Here is a 21,411-nt window from a genome sequence, read left to right as displayed (position 1 = left end):
AAGCATACCCGGACGCAGAGATCGCTAGCTTCTGTTGTCTTCAGCAAGCACTCTATGTTATCTTGTGTGTCTTATTTGGTGTTGTTTGTCTACCAACGAAAGTAGCCTGTTTAAAATCTCTTTGTCTGAGGACAAGAGTTTTCACAAGCACCATATATATATATATATATATAAAAAGACACGGGGAAAATGGCGGAAAAACAGCAGCATTTTGTTAAATGTGTACATCCCTGCGATAGATACCTGACACCGGGGGATACACATGAAATGTGTGTTGTTTGCCTGGGGGTTGAGCACGCACAGGCAGCTCTCGAGGGGGCTGTCTGTGTGCATTGCGATAAGCTCACCCTCAGAGTATTAAGATCATGCCGGGCACTCTTTGATAAGGAGGGTGCCTTGGCTGGTGTTCCCCGCGGATCGGGTCCCGCTGCTGCTGAGGCACAGCGCAGACTCCATTCGTGGGGTTCACAAATGGAGCTGGCAGAGGGGATGGAGACGGGCCCAGCCTTATCTCGTCCCTCACCTGCCAGGTCCAGTGTCTCTTCTCTGGTGGTGGAAGCACGCGCTGCGGTTTCTTCCCCCCGGAGAGAGACACCGGCGCTTCACCTCTCTTCCTCCGAGGAGGTTGATGCGGCGAGCGCCGAGGCTGGGGAGGAGGAACCGCCATCCTCTTCCCCAGCGTATGAGGAGCTCTTGGAGGTAGTGACTAGGGCTGTCGATAAGTTAAAAATCGACTGGCCAGCAGAGAGAGCTGAGACGAAACCGAAAAGTAAGCTCGATGAACGGTTTCTCCCTGCCCGGTCACTACCCCAGCGTCGGGGTTTGCCTTTCTTCCCCGATCTCCACACCGAGGTGTCGAGATCGTGGAGAAGGCCAGTTCAATACAGAGTGTTCAGCCCCCAAACATCGATCTATAGTAATATAGTGGGGCTGAAACAGCATGGCTATGGGGCGATGCCTCGGGTTGAAGAGACGCTCGTGGGCTATCTCTCGCCCGAATCTGCATCGTCCCTAAAAACCCCCGACGCTGCCCCACTAAGCCCCTAAAGACAACATCAGGCTTGGTGGGCAAGGCTTATGCGGCAGCAGGCCAGGCAGCAGCGTGCTTACATACGATGTCGCTGCTGCAAGCATATCAAGCTGACCTGCTGGGGGAAATCGATGAGAGCGGGGAGGCCACGTTTGAGTGCATCCAGGAGCTCAGGAAAGCAACAGACCTGGCTCTCCGTGCCACCAAAGAGACGGCCAAGTCAGTGGGTCGCTCTATGGCAGCCTTGGTGGCCACGGAGAGGCACTTGTGGCTGAACCTCTCGGACATAAGGGACAGAGACAAAACTGCCCTTATGGACGCGCCGCTGTCTCCTGCGGGCCTGTTTGGCGACGCTGTAACGTCGGTTGTCGACAGGTTCCAGGAGACTAAAAAACAATCTGCGGCGTTCCAGAGGTTCCTCCCCCGCCGCTCAAAAATTCCCCCCGGGGCTGCTGAGCGGGAGCAGCCTCGGCCGTCTATGAGCTCCTCTGCGCACCACAGAGCGCAACAGAAGTTTAGTGTGGCCACTCGTACCCCTCCGCAGAAAACCTGGGGGTTGGGGCGGTCCACACAGCAGAAGCCTTCTGGGGGTAAAGCGGACCTGCGGGCCGTTATTATCGCCAAGAAGGCTTCGAAGCGGTCCTGACATCTGTGGGTCAGGACCCAGTGAGGGCGGTCCCCTCCGGAGGGAGCCCGGTGTTAAAATATCTGGCACCCGCTTCCCTTCGGCGCCCTCAGGGGACCGTTATGCTAACCCTGCCATCCAGTGTGCGTCAGGGCGCAGCGGTCCCCGCCGACCCTCCGAGGAGGGCCGGCCGTCACTTGATTTGGCTATCTGTTGCCGGTGCGCCGCTTCAGAGAGCCGAGCCAAGTGCTCAAAAAACACCAGAGGCCAGTCTCGAGAGACTGGTTCCCTTAGTAGATTTTATGGCAGAATGGAAACTTCTACCGAATATATCGAAATGGGTGCTGCTCATTATAGAGAAGGGTTACAGAATTCAGTTCGGGTCTCGCCCGCCCAGGTTCAATGGGGTCCTTCCCACAGTGGTGACCCCCGAGCAGTCTCTGGTGATGGAACAAGAGGTTGTGACACTTTTGCAAAAAGGAGCTATAGAAAGGGTTCCTCCTCCCAGCAAGCTGTCAGGTTTTTACAGCCGCTACTTCATCGTTCCAAAGAAGGATGGGGGACTACGTCCTATCATAGATTTACGTGTGCTAAATCGCTCTATACAAAAGCTAAAATTCAAGATGCTTACACTCAAACAGATTATCCCACAGATCAGGTCCGAGGACTGGTTTGTGGCGATAGACCTGAAAGATGCGTACTTTCATGTGTCCATCCATCCTTCTCACAGGAAGTTCCTCAGGTTTGCTTTCGGGGGCGAAGCCTACCAGTACAGGGTTCTTCCGTTCGGCCTGTCATTATCACCCCGCACATTCACGAAGTGCGTGGATGCAGCCCTGGCTCCATTGAGACTCCAGGGCATCCGTGTACTAAACTATATCAACGATTGGTTGATTCTAGCTCAATCAGAGCAACTGGCAGCTCAGCATCGAGATGCTGTCCTGTCTCACATGAAAAGGCTTGGGCTGAGGCTCAATGCCAAAAAGAGTGTGCTAGTTCCGGCTCAGACTGCCAATTATCTGGGTGTAGTCTGGGACTCCACCACGATGCGGGCGCATCTGTCCCCCGCTCGTGTGAGTTCCATTCTCGCAGCCGTGAAAGGGGTGAAATTAGGCCAGTCACTCACTGTAAAACAGTTTCAGAAATTGTTGGGTCTGATGGCAGCTGCGTCCAACGTGATACCTTTTGGCCTTCTGCACATGAGACCCTTACAGTGGTGGCTCAAGACCAGGGGGTTTTCTCCGAGGGGAAATCCTTTTCGCATGATCAAAGTCACGCGGCGATGCCTTCGTGCTCTGGCCATGTGGAAAAATCCCTGGTTCCTGTCCCAGGGACCTGTGCTGGGGACTTCTGGTCGTCGTGTAATGCTTATGACAGATGCTTCCCTCACGGGCTGGGGGGCGATCATGAGTGGTCGCTCAGCTCATGGTCTATGGGAGGACCATCAGCTCTCCTGGCACATAAATCGGCTGGAGATGATGGCGGTATTTCTAGCACTGAAACACTTCCTCCCAGACCTGAGAGACCACCATGTGTTGATCCGCACGGACAACATGTCGGTGGTCTCATACATAAACCATCAGGGGGGTCTGCGGTCTCGCCAACTATATTACTTGGCCCGTCGGATCCTCCTGTGGTCCCTAGGGAAGCTGCTCTCGCTAAAGGCAGCTTACATCCCGGGGTATCAAAATGTGGGAGCAGACGCCCTGTCGAGACAGGGGCCAAGGCCCGGGGAGTGGAAGCTCCACCCGGAAGTGGTGGACCTCATATGGAGAAATTTCGGTCAAGCAGAAGTCGACCTATTTGCATCGGGAGAGTCAACCCAGTGTCCACTCTGGTACTCCCTAACACATCCAGCACCTTTGGGTCTGGATGCCATGGTACAGACGTGGCCGAGGCTACGTCTGTACGCATTTCCCCCGTTCGCTCTGCTCCCGGGGGTTCTGGAGAAAGTACGCCAGGAGGGGGCCAGCCTGATACTGGTAGCCCCGTTCTGGCCAACCAGGATATGGTTCTCGGACTTAGTGTCCCTACTAGACGGCCCCCCAATGGAGCTTCCCCTCAGACAGGATCTCCTGTCGCAAGCGGGCGGCACGATAATACATCCTCGCCCAGAACTGTGGAAGCTATGGGCCTGGCCTCTGAGGGGGCCAGGTTCATAGATGCTGGTCTCCCAACTGAGGTTGTGGAGACCATCCTTAACTCCAGAGCTCCCTCCACGAGGAAGCTATATTCCTATAAATGGAATTTATTCTCTACTTGGTGTAGACAAAATGATACGGACCCTGTCCACTCTTCCATAAGCTTTGTGCTAAGATTCCTTCAAGAAAAATTCTCAGAAGGCTTATCCCCTTCTACCTTAAAAGTCTATGTTGCGGCTATCTCAGCCTATCATGCTCCTCTTGAGGGGGATTCCTCGGTTGGACGAGACCCCCTCGTCACACGCTTCCTCCGTGGTACACTGAGGTTGAGGCCTCCAGTGCGCACAAGGGTTCCGGCCTGGGACTTGGCCGTGGTACTGCAAGGGTTAGCCGAGGCTCCCTTCGAACCATTAGAGGAGGTTCCAGAAAAATTCCTCACTCTAAAAACTATTTTCCTACTCGCTATCACTTCCCTGAAAAGGATAGGAGATTTACAAGCACTTTCAGTTGCTCCATCTTACCTGGAATTTGCCCCAGGAATGGTGAAGGCATTCCTTCATGCTAGACCTGGCTATGTGCCGAAGGTCCCCACCAATGTCCCAGGCCCTATTGTGCTCCAGGCCTTTTACCCTCCTCCCTTTGGGAATTCGGATCAGGAAAAGCTGAATCTGCTCTGCCCAGTGAGGGCTTTAGATGCGTACGTCCACAGAGCTGCCCTGTGGCGAAAATCAGATCAACTGTTTGTCTGTTATGGGTCCCCTAAGAAAGGGGGCCCAGCATCGAAGCAGAGGATGAGCAAGTGGGTGGTCGAGGCCATCTCACTTGCATACGAAGCGGCCGGACAGCCTTCCCCACTGAATGTCCGTGCCCATACTACTAGAGGTATGGCGGCATCAAAAGCTTTGATGTCTGGAATTTCCATTGATGATATATGTGATGCAGCTGGATGGTCATGCCAGCACACATTTATTAGGTTTTACAACCTGGATGTCGGCTCCACTCCGGGGTCTTCTGTATTGTCAAGCTAACATTGGCAAGTACTTGAAGTTACGGCACAGCTGGGATTGCGTTCCCAATGCGTTATACGCAGCGTCGACAGTTCCCACGAAAGGGAACGTCTCAGGTTACGGATGTAACCCTGGTTCCCTGAGTAGGGAACGAGACGCTGCGTCTCCTGCCGTACCCCCAGCATACTTGCGAGTGCTTGCTTCAGACTTATCCCAGAAGCTAGCGATCTCTGCGTCCGGGTATGCTTTATAGTTTCCTGGTCCGTGACGTCACCCGCCTCTGACGTCTCGCTACGCGATTGGTTAGATACATGAGTGCTTCAATGACGCAAACACGCAGAAGGTTCCCAATGCGTTATACGCAGCGTCTCGTTCCCTACTCAGGGAACCAGGGTTACATCCGTAACCTGAGACGTTTTGTTTGAGCCTTCAGCACAACATCAGTGGATCATACAATAATTAACAAACAACAAATGAAGATCATCTTTCCTCTGTGTCTCTCTCATTATTAAACTTCCAATATAAACTGGGATTTTTGAAGCACATGTTAAAAGCTTTTTAAATTTCTTTATTTTTTATGACTGTGATAAATCTCTAATAGAAATTTAGACATATTTAATAGTCTGTAGAATTGTGACTTGTACATGTTGATCTGAACTGAGAGAGTGAAGAGTGTGTCATTGTTCTCTACAGGTTGTGGGATTGTGGAGTCACAGATGAAGGTTGTGCTGCTCTGGCTTCAGCTCTGAGATCAAACCCCTCACACCTGAGATATCTGGATCTGTCTGTGAATAAACTAGGAGATTCAGTTCATCTGCTCTCTGCTGTACTGGAGGATCCTCACTGTAAACTGAAGACACTGTGGTAAGATCATCACTCTGATAGTCACACGTGTCTTTGTCCTCAGTAAGATGAATCATTTGATGTAAATTTTAGGACTAAAATTAGAAAATGTTCTGTAAAATCTTCTGTAAACACTAAATCTCAGCACAGAAATGACAGGTGTACACAAATGACTGATCTCATGATCTGTTACCAGTGTTCATTTTCACATTTCTTTAAAAATATCCTTTAAATTTAGTCAATATTTTGTCATATTCATTATATTAAATTATTTTAGTCTGAAGAGAATAAACGTGACCAAACGAATAGTTCAGTATTATGTATCATTTTGATGCACAGAAGCAGATACAGTAAATCATGTGTCTATCACGTTAATCTAAATCAGGGATGCCAATCAAGAAGTTTTGCTATGTTTTGCTTTTGCTATTGTTAAATAAATGTTCAGTAATATCTTCCAAAGATTTCTGAGTTTTGACGTAATGTTTTTCCTATATATTGTCGATTTGGCAGCTAGTAAATACACTAAGTTTCATCATGCTAGCATGTGTGGAAGTATTTAAACCATGTGTGTTTCAACTATCCCGCATTAGTTTGTGCCTCACTCTCCCCTACAGATTATGAATCTTATTTTTTGATAAAGTATATGCAATAGTCACCATTAATGTGTTTTTATGTGACTGTTTTCTGAGACAGAAGGCTCAAATGAAGAGAAAGGGAGACATAGACAGCTATTTTTTTTTCTTTTAAAAAATCAAAGCAAGATGCAGATGAAGCAGGAGAACAGGAGCGAAGAGCAGAGGCAGGAGATAATTATACAATGAAGGTACAGAAATGAACAGTGAGGGAGAGAAGGAAATACTGGAAGAAGAAAGTGATGAAGAAGAAGAGCAAAACAGAGAGGCAGAAGGGGTAACGCTTTATAATACTGTTCATTAATGAATAATTACACAGAAACTAATAAGTAACACACTATTATCATTCTATTAACTATTATAACTAACAAAAAACTCTGATTAACAAATTAGTCAGTAATAGCGCTCAGTCGAATGTGGTATTTCACCATTATCTAATCAACTACTATTTTTTTTCATACCTCCCAGAGGAATACTATAAGAACTACTAGGGGAGCGCGGGGCACAAACTAACACAGGGATAGTTGTAACACACATGGTTTAAAAGATTTCACACCTGCCAGCAAGACAAACTTACTGTGTTTACTAGCTGTCATAGCAAAACTATAGAGAAGTTTTTTTAAAATGAGACAAATCTGCTATTTTAATCTCCAATCTGTTATTCAGCGGTTTAGATATTTCTTTAATGCTTATCTAACCAGCAGAAGACACTAACCGGGTTTAAATCCCAGTTGCTCAGATGAGGCTCGTTCTAACACTGCGTTTTGTGCCCCACTATTAGAACTACACTGTTCTCTGACATTAGTGATGTTTTTCATATTAATAACATTTATGAATTCTATTAAGAAACCATGAGAAACAGGTGAATAAAGACTGTAAACAGTTAATAATTGTATTTATATTGCCAGAGTATTTTACTTTGTCTTGCATATTTTTTTCATTAGATCAGATTACATTTTAAGATGTCATATGGTCATGTTACAATGTGCCCCACCTACGGGGCATGTTGTCACATTTCACTTCCCTTCTTTTGAGGTAAATAATAAAAAAAAAAAAAGTATATGCTGTAATAATGAAACAAAACCACAAATTTTTGTACTAGACATGTGAAATTATTGTGGAAAAAATAAATTTTCTGAACCCCAACTGGATTTACACAAAATGAGAAAGCCAAAAAGTGTGCCCCGCTCTCCCCTATATTAGAGGTGTGCAGCGGAACCAATATCTGTATCTGTAACAATCTCAAAATTATTTGTATCTGTATTCGGATAAAACCGGAAGTGAGTGGGACTTTACCCGGAAGTTCGTACAATTACTTGAGAAGACCGTTATGTCTATGGTTTTACAGCCTATCTGTTTTCTTCGTTGTAATCACTGAACAAATATACCTGTATAATTGATAAAATAATATTTTTATTATGATTGTAACATTTATTTAAATATCTTCTAGCTGTCGGAGCTGATAGCCTCGAATAGGCAATGCTTTGAGGTGTAATGCGGTTGTGCTTCGTGATTAAAAAAGTCTAACTAAAACAGTAATATTAAAATGTTAATAAATGTTAAATAAGAGAAATATATAGTCTGACTTTATAAATGGCCGATTAGAGAACATGGAAGTTGAAAGAAAAGAAAAGAAAAGAAAAGAAAAGAAAAGTACATGAAAAGAAAAAAAAAAACTTTTACTATGCATACAAATGCAAATCTGAACAAATTATAATGAATATACCTGCATAAATGCCAGAGAGAGAGAGTAAGACAGAGAATTATGTAACCTATCATATCATACAACGTTTAAAACATTTAAATATGAAGTAGAAAATATATTTGTATGTTAGTTGATTATTAGGCTACTCTTGACAGAGAGCTGGTTTGGCATAGTGATTGTAGAGGTTTATGTATAATATCGTGCTTTCCTCTGGCTCAACTGTTATCCAGCAAACACGAGGAGTGACTGTGTCAGCCTCAACTGAATATTATTCAGCAGAATTATTCATTATTCATTTTTAAGCTGTTATTCGTGCCTTTCCGGATAAGGTATTCAGCTTCGGGCACATCCCTATACTATATAGCTCATTATTAATGTGAATAATTCATAATGTGTAATTAATTCTAAAGTGAAGATCATGGTAACCCACTAATAATGACTTAATAGTGTTGCTAAATCTGTCAGAAGGAATTACTATCCAAAACCTCACAAAAACCTCAAAAGCTTACAATGATTTCAGTCATTATTAGAGAGTTATTGTGTTTTTCACTTTAGAAATACTGATCCAAATAATTAGTAATTCCTTCTGAAGGATTTGCAAATACTTGAGTCATTACTAGTGTGTTACCATGATCTTCACTTTAGAATTAATTATATATTATGCATTATTCACATTAATTATTAACCTGTATATAGTAGTTCTTAGTAGTTCTCTGGAAGGTATGAAAAAAATAGTAGTTATTGATTAGCTAATAGTGAACTACCATCTTCAACTGAGCGCTATTACTTACTAATTCATTAATCAGAGTTTCTTGTTAGTTAATAGTAATTATTAGAGTGTTAATAATGTGTTACTCATTTGCTCCTGTGTAGTTAATCATTAATGACGGAACATTATAAAGTGTTACTGCAGAAGACAGAAACACTCACTGTATGTCCAGTAGGACCTCATGGTACATTTATTGTCAGCAACAGTGTTGTCATAATTCTTAATTTAGATCATATTTAAAGGGATAGTTAACATAAACATGAAAAGGCTGTCATCATTTACTCACAGGTGTTGAAAGCTTTTTTAATTTCTTTATTATTTTTTATGACTGTGATAAATCTCCAATGGAAATTTTGACATATTTAATAGTCTGTAGAATTGTGACTTGTATCTGTTGATCTGAACTGAAAGATTGAAGAGTGTGTCATTGTTCTCTACAGGTTGTGGGATTGTGGAGTCACAGATGAAGGTTGTGCTGCTCTGGCTTCAGCTCTGAGATCAAACCCCTCACACCTGAGATATCTGAATCTGTCTGGGAATAAACTAGGAGATTCAGTTCATCTGCTCTCTGCTGTACTGGAGGATCCTCACTGTAAACTGGAGATATTGTGGTAAGATCATCACTCTGATAATCACAATATATACCCAATATAATATATTTGTCCTTGGTAAACATATTCTTTATTAGTAATGTAATTTTTAACTTTTCAACTCAATGATCACCAGATTTGCTTGTTAAATTCTTCCTTTTTTCGTGTCTGTTGAAGGAGTCCAAACAAACCATCACACTACATCCACACAAATGAGAGAAAATTTAATATATTTTATTAACAGCTCATTTTCTGTATAATATATGTATATATATAGAGAGAGAGAGAGAGAGAGTTTGACCTGGGAAAACCAAAACCAGTAGTTTTATGTTTGATTAATAGACACTCAGTTAAACAAAAAATTAGAAGTGATTATTATTTGAAAAAAGAATTATTTTTGAAAAAAAAAGAGAAAACAATGCACTGAAAAAAAGTGTGTTGGATTTACATGATTTAATGTACATCAGTTCCACATGAATTAAGTTTAAAATATTTTGCTGAGCCCCCAGCCTGAGTTCTTCAAGGCGACCGTTATTTAGAACTTATCACTTTATTGTTTCCATGGTGACGCGTCATTGATTGTCAGGTAACACACTGCAGCGCTGTATGACTGATGGTCTGCTTTTATTTCATTTTTCCTTTTTTATTCATAATATTCACACATTTGTTCACTATAGCATGAAATATCTGAAATTCCGATTGTCAAATATGTGCAAGTGGATGTGTTTTGCAGTTTAAACACCTTTATAACGATCGCGATAGTTGAGCTAAATGAGCGATGGGCGCCGCCATGTTAGTTTGCGCCGTACAGAGAATCGGATCTGTTGGATTTACAACATGTGAATTCATCCTAGGCCTGGGCGATAAAACGGTATCGATATTTATCGACGGTATGTCTTAATCGATAACGATAGAAAAAATGTTCGATATAACTCTCAATATAGTTTAACTTAAATGCGTTAAAATGTAAACAGACATGAAGTTCGGTTGCATGAACAACTCTCAAGCTCGCTCCGACCCTGGATCACAAACAGACGCGCTACTAGTGACACGCAAACAAGTTGCTGTGGAGTTCAGATGCGCAATCGCCACATGAGATCAGAACACACAAACACATGAAAATTAATGCTGTACCTGCCGGTGACGAGGAGAATGTGAATAAAAAAGCACATGTCAGCTCGTCAGTGTGGCAGTTTAATGGTTTCCTTACGTCTTACAGTTGATTAACTTCAAAGTTCGTCTTGAGAGAGCAGTTGTCATGTCGGTATTAACAACTGCACAAACAGTGCTTTCAATCACACAGTATCATTATTTCTGTGCTACAAATATTCAGGTTATCACAGAAGTACTGAGATAAAAGTTTATCGTTCAGATAAAACACTAATGTATGGAAGCCTGTTTCCGCCACAAAAAAAAAAAAAAAAAGAGTAATTGCGACTTTTTATCTCAGAATTCTGACTTTTTATCTCACAATTGCGTGATATAAAGTCAGAATTCTGAGATATAAAGTCGCAATTGCGTGATATAAAGTCAGAATTCTGAGATATAAAGTCGCAATTGCGTGATATAAAGTCAGAATTCTGAGATATAAAGTCGCAATTGCGTGATATAAAGTCAGAATTCTGAGATATAAACTCGCAATTGCGTGATATAAAGTCAGAATTCTGAGATATAAACTCGCAATTGCGTGATATAAAGTCGGAATTCTGAGATATAAAGTCGCAATTGCGTGATATAAAGTCGGAATTCTGAGATATAAAGTCGCAATTGCGTGATATAAAGTCGGAATTCTGAGATATAAAGTCGCAATTGCGTGATATAAAGTCGGAAGTCTGAGATATAAAGTTGCAATTGCGTGATATAAAGTCGGAATTCTGAGATATAAAGTCGCAATTGCGTGATATAAAGTCAGAATTCTGACTTTTTTTCTCGCAATTGCGAGTTATAAAGTCAGAATTCTGAGATATAAACTCGCAATTGCGTGATATAAAGTCAGAACTGCGAGATATAAACTCGCAATTGCGTGATATAAAGTCAGAATTCTGAGATATAAACTCGCAATTGCGTGATATAAAGTCAGAATTCTGAGATATAAACTCGGAATTGCGTAATATAAAGTCAGAATTCTGAGATATAAACTCGCAATTGCGTGATATAAAGTCAGAATTCTGAGATATAAACTCGCAATTGCGTGATATAAAGTCAGAATTCTGAGATATAAACTCGCAATTGCGTGATATAAAGTCAGAATTCTGAGATATAAACTCGCAATTGCGTGATATAAAGTCAGAATACTGAGATATAAACTCGCAATTGCGTGATATAAAGTCAGAATTCTAAGATATAAACTCGCAATTGCAAGATAAAAAGTCAGAATTCTGAGATAAAAAGTCGCAATTACTCTTTTTATTTTTTTATTTAGTGGCGGAAACGGGCTTCCATACTAATGTCTATGTTATCGACCAAAATAGAGCAAATCAGCTTTTGAAAGAAACTTGAACGCGCTGAAAATGACGCATTTATCGATTGTTTCACCACCAGGTGGCGACAAGTGACTGTTAAAAATGTATTTGACGTTGAAGCTTCATTCAACAGATTCTTTCAAATACACTGATTCATCAAGTAATGAAACGAGTATTTATGAGCATGTCATTGAATCATACATCCAAACAGTTTTTTTTTTAAATAATTAATTCAAATATATTTAAAATTTTAAAATAGACTGCAGTAATTCATATTTTGTCAGAACCTCTAGTAAATTACATGTTATTTCATTTAGTTGTCATTCAGAATTGTGATCTCGGTTTGAAACAAACAGTATTTCTCAATTTATCCAGAATTGTGCAGCTCTAAGTTTCTTTAACACTTATTTATTTAATCTTCATATAAAATATAAGAACAATTTGTTTACATTTTATTTTGCTTTGTTTAAAAAAATATTTGTTGTTTGCCTTAATTAAAAATGCATTGGTTAAATTCAAACATTTTTTTCTAATACATTTTTTTCAATAATTATCGATACCGATCAATATGAAACATTATATCGTGATAATTTTTTTAGCTGTATCACCCAGCCCTAATTCATCCACTTCTCCCGAAATACATGAAAGTAAGTGAGTCGGTGAACTGGGGAAGAATAGAGTAAACCAGCGGCGGAGGAATAATTAATAGAGTAAACCAGAATAATTCGCATCATCCCATGTTTTTCAACTGTTAATTTGGGAGGGGGAAAAAATGATGGACCGTCCCTCCGTGGCGTTCTTGTCACATGACCTGCGGTGCGTTTGCGGCATTCTGAAAAGTTGAGATTCCCTTTCAGTCAGTCACGTTCGACGTACGTCAACAGTGACCGACGAATTGGGATATCGCTAGAGAGCCCTATCAGCTTCGAGTGAACTACAACAGGCCAATGGAGTTGGCGTGCGATATTTGCATAATGCGCACCGCCCCCGCCAGGTGGTATAAATAGGGGAGCAGATGCAATCGCACTCTGTCTTTCGCTTCAGAGCCATCTAGTATGTTCCAGCTTTCAGACTCCAGTGAATTCTTCAAGCTAAGGAAAAAAAAGGAAAATTACTTCTTCTTGTGTTGGTGTGACGGCACTTCAGCAAGGTCGCGAGCTTCCCGAGGAGCCTGAGCTTAAAGCTCTCAACTGCTGTTTTGACAGCACACAATTTCCATTTCCCAGCATTGTGTCTGTTGCGATTTGGGCCGGTTCCTCCGTTGTGTTCGGGGAGTGGTGTACCCGAACACATCGTGACACTCCCTGTGTGCTTCAGCACGAGAGAGCTGAATTTTTCCCCTCCTAAAAGAGCTTCACAGACGAACCCTGCGTCTTTTTCAAGATGTCATTTCGTCTGTACGTTACTGGATGCGGTCGTTCTTTGGTCCCCGCTGACGGCCACAATCGCTGCATCACGTGCCTGGGCGTTCAGCACGCTGAAGCAGCCTTTGTGGATAGTTCATGTTCTCACTGTGGGAACATGACTATTGCAGTGTTGAGATCGAGACTCTCGTTCCTTGGTTCTCAGGGAGCGGGGGTCCCCTCCCCTATGCCCCGTGCCGCCGTTTTCTCTGGCTTCGGCCGGCGTGACGGTGCGCCGGCGTATAGGCAGGGTGATCTGAGGATCACGGTCAGGGCTTCCCCGCCGAGCGCCGCTCCGCGGGCCCCTGTCCCCTCTACCTCACTGCAACCGGTGGTGTTGCCGACTGAGCGTGCTGGTCCCTCTACGGAGCGACCAGCCGTTTCTTTCGGAGCACCGGCGGATGACTGCATGTCGATCGCGGCATCGGAAGGTGAGCAAGAGTCCTCGGGAGTTCTCGGCTGCGTGAGGACTCGGCTGCGTTACCTCCCTCCGGGACCGTAGCGTTGTCCGAGCCTGATCCTGAGTTGACGGCTGTGCTTTCCCGGGCTGCCGAGAAGGTCGGGCTCGTCTGGAACCCTCCACCGTGTCCCGAACCTTCTCGGCTCGATGACTGGTACCTTGGGGTGGCCCGTGCTGGTCCCCAGCGCCCCGCCCCGATGGCATTCTTCCCGGAGGTGCACGATGAGGTGACCAGGTCCTGGCGGACGCCCTATAGCGTTCGTGCGAGACCTGGTCCCTCGTCCGCCTTCACCAACCTGGATGGCGGGGAGGCTAGGGGATATACGCGGATTCCCCCAGTCGAGAGGTCTGTTGCGATGCAACTGTGTCCAACGGCCTCTGGCTGGCGCGGTGAGCCGCGTCTCCCATTCCAGGCCTGTAAATTCTCGTCAGGCTTGACGGAGAAAGCTTACAGAGCCTGCGGACAGGCTGCCTCCACCTTGCATGCCATGGCCCTTTTGCAAGTTCATCAAGCAAAAGCGTTGATGGAAATGCCCCAGGGAGGTCTTGACCAGCAGCTGCTCGGGGAGCTGCGTGCCGCCACGGACCTCGCCCTCCGGGCGACTAAGGTGACGGCACGTTCTGTTGGTCAGGCGATGGCCACGCTTGTGGTCCAGCAATGCCACCTGTGGCTGACTCTTGCTGATATGAGGGATACCGACAAATATCGGTTCCTGGACTCCCCCATATCACAGGTCGGCCTTTTCGGCGACGCGGTAGAGAGCTTCGCCCAGCAGTTCTCTGCCGCCCAGAAGCAGGCTGAGGCTATTAAACACGTCCTGCCCCGGTGGTCCGCTGCTGCCTCCACCCCGCCGCCGGCCGCACAGCCTCAGCCCGCTTGTCGCCGAGGGCGCCCGCCTGCGTCGTCCTCCGCCCCTGCTAAGTTGGCGAAGCAGCAGCCAACACCAGCCAAACAGCAGGGTGCCGGTCGCGGACGCGGCGCCCAGCCCGCTCAGGCCAAGCCAGGTGGCAAGAGGTCGAGAAAGACGCGACCCTGAGACGGGCGACCTGGAGGGGAAGGTTCCTGCTCTTCGGGAGAGGACTCCATCGTCTCTCCCACCCCTGGAGGAGGGCCGGGGGGAATTTGTGAAATTGTCTGTCCCGCCGCTGGCTCTCCGGAGTCCAGCGGTACCCACTTCATCACAAAAAGAGCAGTTTCCCAATCCTCCAGGTCACAAGAGACTGTGGCTGTCAGCGCGCGAGGCTCCGCCTTGCCACTCGCAGCCCACTCTCACTTCGCCAGCAGGTCCCAGTGTGATGGTCGAGGCCGCCCCCCAGCCGTCTCCCATTCACACTGTCACCTCGCAGAGTCTGACCCCACTTCGGGCCGCTGCGCCGTCCGAGTCGGGTTCCAGCACTCTGCTTCGCTGCCCCACCCCCGGTGCGTCTGTGGTGCCTTTGGTCCCGCTGGCTCGGTGTCTGGAAGCCTGGATAGCGCTCCCCAGCCCGTCCCGCTGGCTCATTCGCACTATCAGACTCGGCTATGCGATTCAGTTCGCCCGGCATCCCTCGGTCTTCAGGGGTGTCCACTACACTCAGGTGTCCCTGGACAATGCACCTGTTCTCCGGGCGGAGATTGCTGTCCTCCTGGCGAAGGATGCAATCGAGCCGGTCCCTCCAGCCGATATGAAGTCAGGGTTCTACAGCCCCTACTTCATTGTACCAAAGAAGGGCGGTGGGCTACGGCCAATCCTGGATCTGCGTGTCCTGAACCGGTCCCTTCACAGGCTGCCATTCAAGATGCTTACGCAGAAGCGCATTTTCGAATGCGTCCATCCCCAGGATTGGTTCGCAGCGATCGACCTGACCTCGTCACAGACCCTTCCTACGGTTTGCGTTCGAGGGTCGGGCATATCAGTACAAAGTCCTACCCTTCGGGCTGGCCCTGTCGCCCCGCGTCTTCACGAAGGTTGCGGAGGCGGCCATTGTTCCTCTCAAGGAACAGGGCGTTCGCATCCTCAACTACCTCGACGACTGGCTCATCCTGGCCAGCTCGCGGGAGCAGTTGTGCGAACACAGGGACATGGTGTTAGCTCACCTCAGTCGGTTGGGTCTTCGGGTCAACTGGGACAAGAGCAAACTCTCCCCTGGGCAGAGGATCTCTTATCTCGGTATGGAACTGGATTCGGTCGCCCGTCAGTGTTGACCTGCCTGAGTATGCTTAAGCGCAGGACAGCGGCCCCACTGAAACTCTTTCAGAGGCTCCTGGGGCATATGGCATCCACAGCCGCAGTCACGCCGCTCGGATTGCTTCATATGAGGCCGCTTCAACACTGGCTCCGCGGCCGGGTCCCGAGATGGGCGTGGCAGCGCAGTACGTTCCGTGTCCCCGTGACACCGAATTGCCATCGCACTCTCAACAAGTGGTAGGACCCTTCGTTCCTGCGGGCTGGAGTTCCCCTCGAACAAGTGTCCAGGCATGCTGTGGTCCACACAGCCTCCGCTTCCGGGCGAATGGAGACTCCATCCCCAGGTGGTCCAGCTGATCTGGCAGCGCTTTGGCGAGGCACAGATAGATCTGTTCGCCTCCCCGGAGACTGCCCACTGCCAGTTGTTCTATTCCCTGACCGGCGGCACGCTCGGCACCGATGCCCTGGCAATCAGCTGGCCCCGGGGCCTACGCAAATATGCGTTTCCCCCAGTGAGCCTTCTCGCACAGCTCCTGTGCAAAGTCAGGGAGGACGAGGAGCAGGTCTTGTTAGTGGCTCCATACTGGCCCACTCGGACCTGGTTCTCGGACCTCACGCTCCTCGCGACAGCACCTCCCTGGCCCATTCCTCTGAGGAAGGACCTCCTGACTCAGAGACGGGGCACCCTCTGGCACCCGCGTCCCGACCTGTGGAAACTCCATGTGTGGTCCCTGGACGGGACGTGGAGGTTCTGAGTGATCTCCCGCAAGCGGTCGCAGACACCATCACTTCCGCTAGAGCTCCTTCTACGAGGAACCTCTATGCGCTGAAGTGGAACCTATTCGTCGAATGGTGTTCCTCTCAACCAGAGGGGGGCGAAGAGACTGAATCCTCCTCGGCCCCCCTTCTGTACCCTCTTGGGATCTGACCCTGGTTCTTACATCTCTCCGGGGTCGTCCCTTCGAGCCTTTGCAATCAGTCGAGTTAAAAGTACTGTCCCTAAAGACCGTCCTCCTGGTTGCATTGGCCTCGCTCAAGAGGGTAGGGGACCTGCACGCATTTTCGGTTGACGAATCATGCCTGGAATTCGGGCCCGGTGACTCTCACGTTATCCTGAGACCCCGGCCTGGATATGTGCCCAAGGTTCCTACCACTCCCTTTCGAGATCAGGTAGTGAACCTGCAAGCGCTGCCTTCGGAGGAGGCAGACCCAGCCCTAGCTTTGCTCTGTCCCGTCCGCGCTCTGCGCCTGTACGTGGACAGAACGCGAAGCTTCAGGACCTCAGATCAGCTCTTTGTCTGTTACGGAGGCCAGCAGAAGGGAAAGGCTGTCTCCAAGCAGAGGATGGCCCACTGGATAGTGGACGCCATCGCCCTGGCGTATGAGTCCCAGGGCGTCTCGGTTACGTATGTAACCCTCGTTCCCTGAAGGAGGGAACGGAGACGTACGTCCCGTCGCCACAGTTGCTGTACCCTCGCTGTAGTGCGGACTAGATTGTCTCCTCAGCGAAAAACAGAGTGCGATTGCATCTGCTCCCCTATTTATACCACCTGGCGGGGGCGGTGCGCATTATGCAAATATCGCACGCCAACTCCATTGGCCTGTTGTAGTTCACTCGAAGCTGATAGGGCTCTCTAGCGATATCCCAATTCGTCGGTCACTACTGACGTACATCTCCGTTCCCTCCTTCAGGGAACGAGGGTTACATACGTAACCGAGACGATTTTTCATCTCGATGCGCCTGGAAAACGCACTGCATGCGCGTTGCTTACATTATGAGCGCGGCTGCCGCGTGCCTATAGGCTACATAAATAAAAAAAATAAAAGTGGAAATAAATAAAAATCGAAATGAATGAATAAATAAATAAAAAATGAATAAATGTGTGGAAAAACATAAATAAGGAAATAACTGTATAAATAATTATTTTATTATTATTCCATATTCCAAGAGCTGAAGTAAATTAATATAAAAAAGGTGCACAGAGTCATTCACGCAAATGCAAAACACCATCATGGTAACCCACAACACTTACATAATGCAATAAACGTTCATTAAACAACAGAAGCTGTAACATAAACCCTAATGTACATAACTGATAACAAAACTATTAAGAAACATGATTATTTAAACAAAATACTTTCAAATGTGGAGTGTTACTTTTTTGTGGGAATATCAGTTTACAGTTTTTGACTGTAAATTATACATTGATTTTGTCTTTTTTACTTCTAAAAATTGTAAAAATTTACAACATTTTACTGTGAAAATCACATAAAATGTCTGGTAAGAGCTTTTTCAGTTTTTCCCTGTATATAATACGGGAACTTACTGTTAACCTATTTACAATTTTTAAAAACAATTTTTTACAATATTTTGAGAATTTTTTGAAAGAAAAATTAACTTAAGAAATGTTCTATTTTTTTGGTTTTGCTATTGTTAAATAAATGCTCAGTAATAATTTCCAAAGATTTCTGAATTTCAGAGAATGTCTGAATGTGTTTATGCATCAGTTTCATTGTTTTAAATTATGCTGTATGGTTTTGTGTGCGGTAATTGTCAAACTCCAAAATTAATTTATTTTTAATTATTTAAAAAAACACATTTTTATATGAAAAAAGTTCATAATTGTATTTATATTGCCAGAATGTTTTACTTTGTCTTGCATATTTTTTTCATTAGATCAGATAACATTTTAAGATGTCATATGGTCATGTTACAATGTGCCCCACCTACGGGGCATGTTGTCACATTTCACTTCCATTCTTTCGATGTAAATAAAGAAAAAAAGTATATGCTGTAATAATGAAACAAAACTTTTACTATGCATGCAAATCTGAACAAATTATACTGAATATACCTGCAAATGCAGTCTCCGAGAGAGAGTGAGACAGAGCATTATGTAGCCTATCATGTCATACAAAGTTTAAAACATTTAAATAGACATATCAAGTAGAAAATGTATGTGTATCTTAGGTGATTATTAAGATACTCTTGACAGAGAGCTGGTTTGGTTTCTGAGAGACTCGCGGCTGTTTGATTTGTGATCTTGCTGTGCTTATTCCATTCATTTGTGTATCATTTCATACAAGGTTTATATAATTTAAATATACACATTAAATAGTAGAATGTGTATGATGTAGTGTTTTAGTTGATTTACTCTTGCCAAGCTCTGATTTCTGAGAGACACGAAGAGGCAAAAGCAACAAGGATATTTGATTTGTGCTCATTTCATTCATAGTGTTTACACTCATTCACTTCACATATTGCGTAGTGATTTTAGAGGTTTATGTATAATATCGTGCTTTCCTCTGGCTCACCTGTTATCCAGCAAACACGAGGAGTGACAGTGTCAGCCTCAGCTGAATATTATTCAGCAGAATTATTCATTATTCGTTTTTAAGCTGTTATTCGTGCCTTTCCGGATAAGGTATTCGGCTTCGGGCACATCCCTATACTATATAGCTCATTATTAATGTGAATAATTCATAATGTGTAATTAATTCTAAAGTGAAGATCATGGTAACCCACTAATAATGACTTAATAGTGTTGCTAAATCTGTCAGAAGGAATTACTATCCAAAACCTCACAAAAACCTCAAAAGCTTACAATGATTTCAGTCATTATTAGAGAGTTATTGTGTTTTTCACTTTAGAAATACTGATCCAAATAATTAGTAATTCCTTCTGAAGGATTTGTGAATACTTGAGTCATTACTAGTGTGTTACCATGATCTTCACTTATAGCCTAGTTGTCACCCCTCATTCTGCCCCATCAGTGGATCATACAATAATCACAAACAACAAATGAAGATCATCTTTCCTCTGTGTCTCTCTTATGATTAAACTTCCATTATAAACTGATTTTTGAAGCACAGGTGTTGAAAATCTTTTTTAATTTCTTTATGATTTTTTATGACTGTGATAAATCTCTAATAGAAATTTAGACATATTTAATAGTCTGTAGAATTGTGACTTGAACCTGTTGGTCTGAACTGAGAGAGTGAAGAGTGTGTCATTGTTCTCTACAGGTTGAGTGATTGTGGAGTCACAGATGAAGGTTGTGCTGCTCTGGCTTCAGCTCTGAGATCAAACCCCTCACACCTGAGACGACTGAATCTGTCTAAGAATAAACTAGGAGATTCAGTTCATCTGCTCTCTGCTGTACTGGAGGATCCTCGCTGTAAACTGGAGACACTGGCGTAAGATCATCACTCTGATCACATAATCACATAAATATTTGTCCTTGTAAACATATTCTTTATTAGTAATGTAATAGTTTTTAACTTTTTAACTCAATGATCAATTTTTTCACACTACATCCACACAAATAAGAGAAAATTGAATATATTTTATTAACAGCTCATTTTATGTAAAAATATAGTTTGACCAAGAAAACCAAAACCAGTAGTTTTCTGTGTGATTCATAGACACTCGGTTAAACAATAAATTACAAGTGATACTTATACATTAAATAAATATTCAGTTAATTAATTTTATAGCTGTATTTATAAACTTCTTATAAATGATGAATTAACTATTTTCTAATGCTTAACTTATGCTTCATAGCGTGCAGTTATTAGTGTTATCCATTGTTTTTTAACTGTTTCACCTCAAGTTCATGTAAAACTGGCATAAACAGTCCTTTATAAAACAGTGTAGTGTGAACTTATCTGGCATTGCTTATCACTAGATTTAAATCGCATCACACATTATTGCAATCTTTAATAAACTGGTCATTTACACACAGTTTACACAGCGTCATTGTTCTCTACAGGTTGGAGGATTGTGGAGTCACAGATGAAGGTTGTGCTGCTCTGGCTTCAGCTCTGAGATCAAACCCCTCACACACGATAGAACTGAATCTGTCTGGGAATAAACTAGGAGATTCAGATGTGAAGCTTCTCTCTGATCTAAAGAATGATCCACATTATAAACTGGAGACATTAGATCACAACTGTAAGTAGATTTTTATATATATATTTAACAACTATAATAGAAATAAATAGAAGTTAGCCTGGTGTTTTTAAAATTTTTGTAACAGGCCTCCTTGTGTGATGTGACTGATCTATGAATATATGAATATTTTCATCTCTTACAGTGTCTCTGTGTGTAAGTCACAAAGTGAGAGTTGTTTAATATTTACTATTATTATTAATCTATCAGCAATGGAGACCATGTTCGAATTTTTCTATTATTCAATTCACAATTATATGTATAGCACTTTTAACAAAACATCATTTCAAACTTTATAGAAAATGCACGTTTCAGATATTAAAATCAAGAAGCCAGAGGTGACTGTGTGACCTGGTAAGAACTCTAGCAGCTGCATTTTGGACTAACTGTAGCTTGTTGGACAATCATCTAGCAGTACATAAACATAATCTAGCCTTGAGGTCATGAATGCATGAACCAACTTCTCTGCATCAGAAACAAGTCACATGTTTTATAACTCAATGTTTCTGAGGTGGAAGAATGCTGTTTTGGTAACATGTGAAATATGATTTTCAAAATACAAGCTACTTTCTAATATTACACCCAGATCTTTAACTGTAGAGGATGGGGTAACAGTGCTTCATTT

The 21,411-nt window shown here is 44.2% G+C and overlaps 2 protein-coding genes across 3 annotated transcripts in view; one reads left to right on the top strand and one right to left on the bottom strand.

Moving 5' to 3' along the window:
* Nucleotides 1–21,411, top strand: part of LOC127505683 (NACHT, LRR and PYD domains-containing protein 12-like) — a 312,016-nt gene that overhangs the window by 185,840 nt on the left and 104,765 nt on the right. The window contains exons 13-15 of the mRNA XM_051881370.1: nucleotides 5,497–5,667; nucleotides 9,193–9,363; nucleotides 19,862–20,032. Of these exons, the coding sequence (XP_051737330.1) occupies nucleotides 5,497–5,667; nucleotides 9,193–9,363; nucleotides 19,862–20,032 (513 nt within the window). The remainder of the gene's footprint in view (nucleotides 1–5,496; nucleotides 5,668–9,192; nucleotides 9,364–19,861; nucleotides 20,033–21,411) is intronic.
* LOC127505699 (protein adenylyltransferase SelO-like) overlaps nucleotides 1–21,411 on the bottom strand; it is a 136,785-nt gene that overhangs the window by 43,904 nt on the left and 71,470 nt on the right. The gene's annotated exons all lie outside the window — the stretch shown is intronic.

Source organism: Ctenopharyngodon idella, chromosome 23 (genome assembly GCF_019924925.1).
Source record: "Ctenopharyngodon idella isolate HZGC_01 chromosome 23, HZGC01, whole genome shotgun sequence".
In the NCBI taxonomy this organism is placed as follows: domain Eukaryota; kingdom Metazoa; phylum Chordata; class Actinopteri; order Cypriniformes; family Xenocyprididae; genus Ctenopharyngodon; species Ctenopharyngodon idella.
This window is presented reverse-complemented; position numbering and strand designations above follow the sequence as displayed.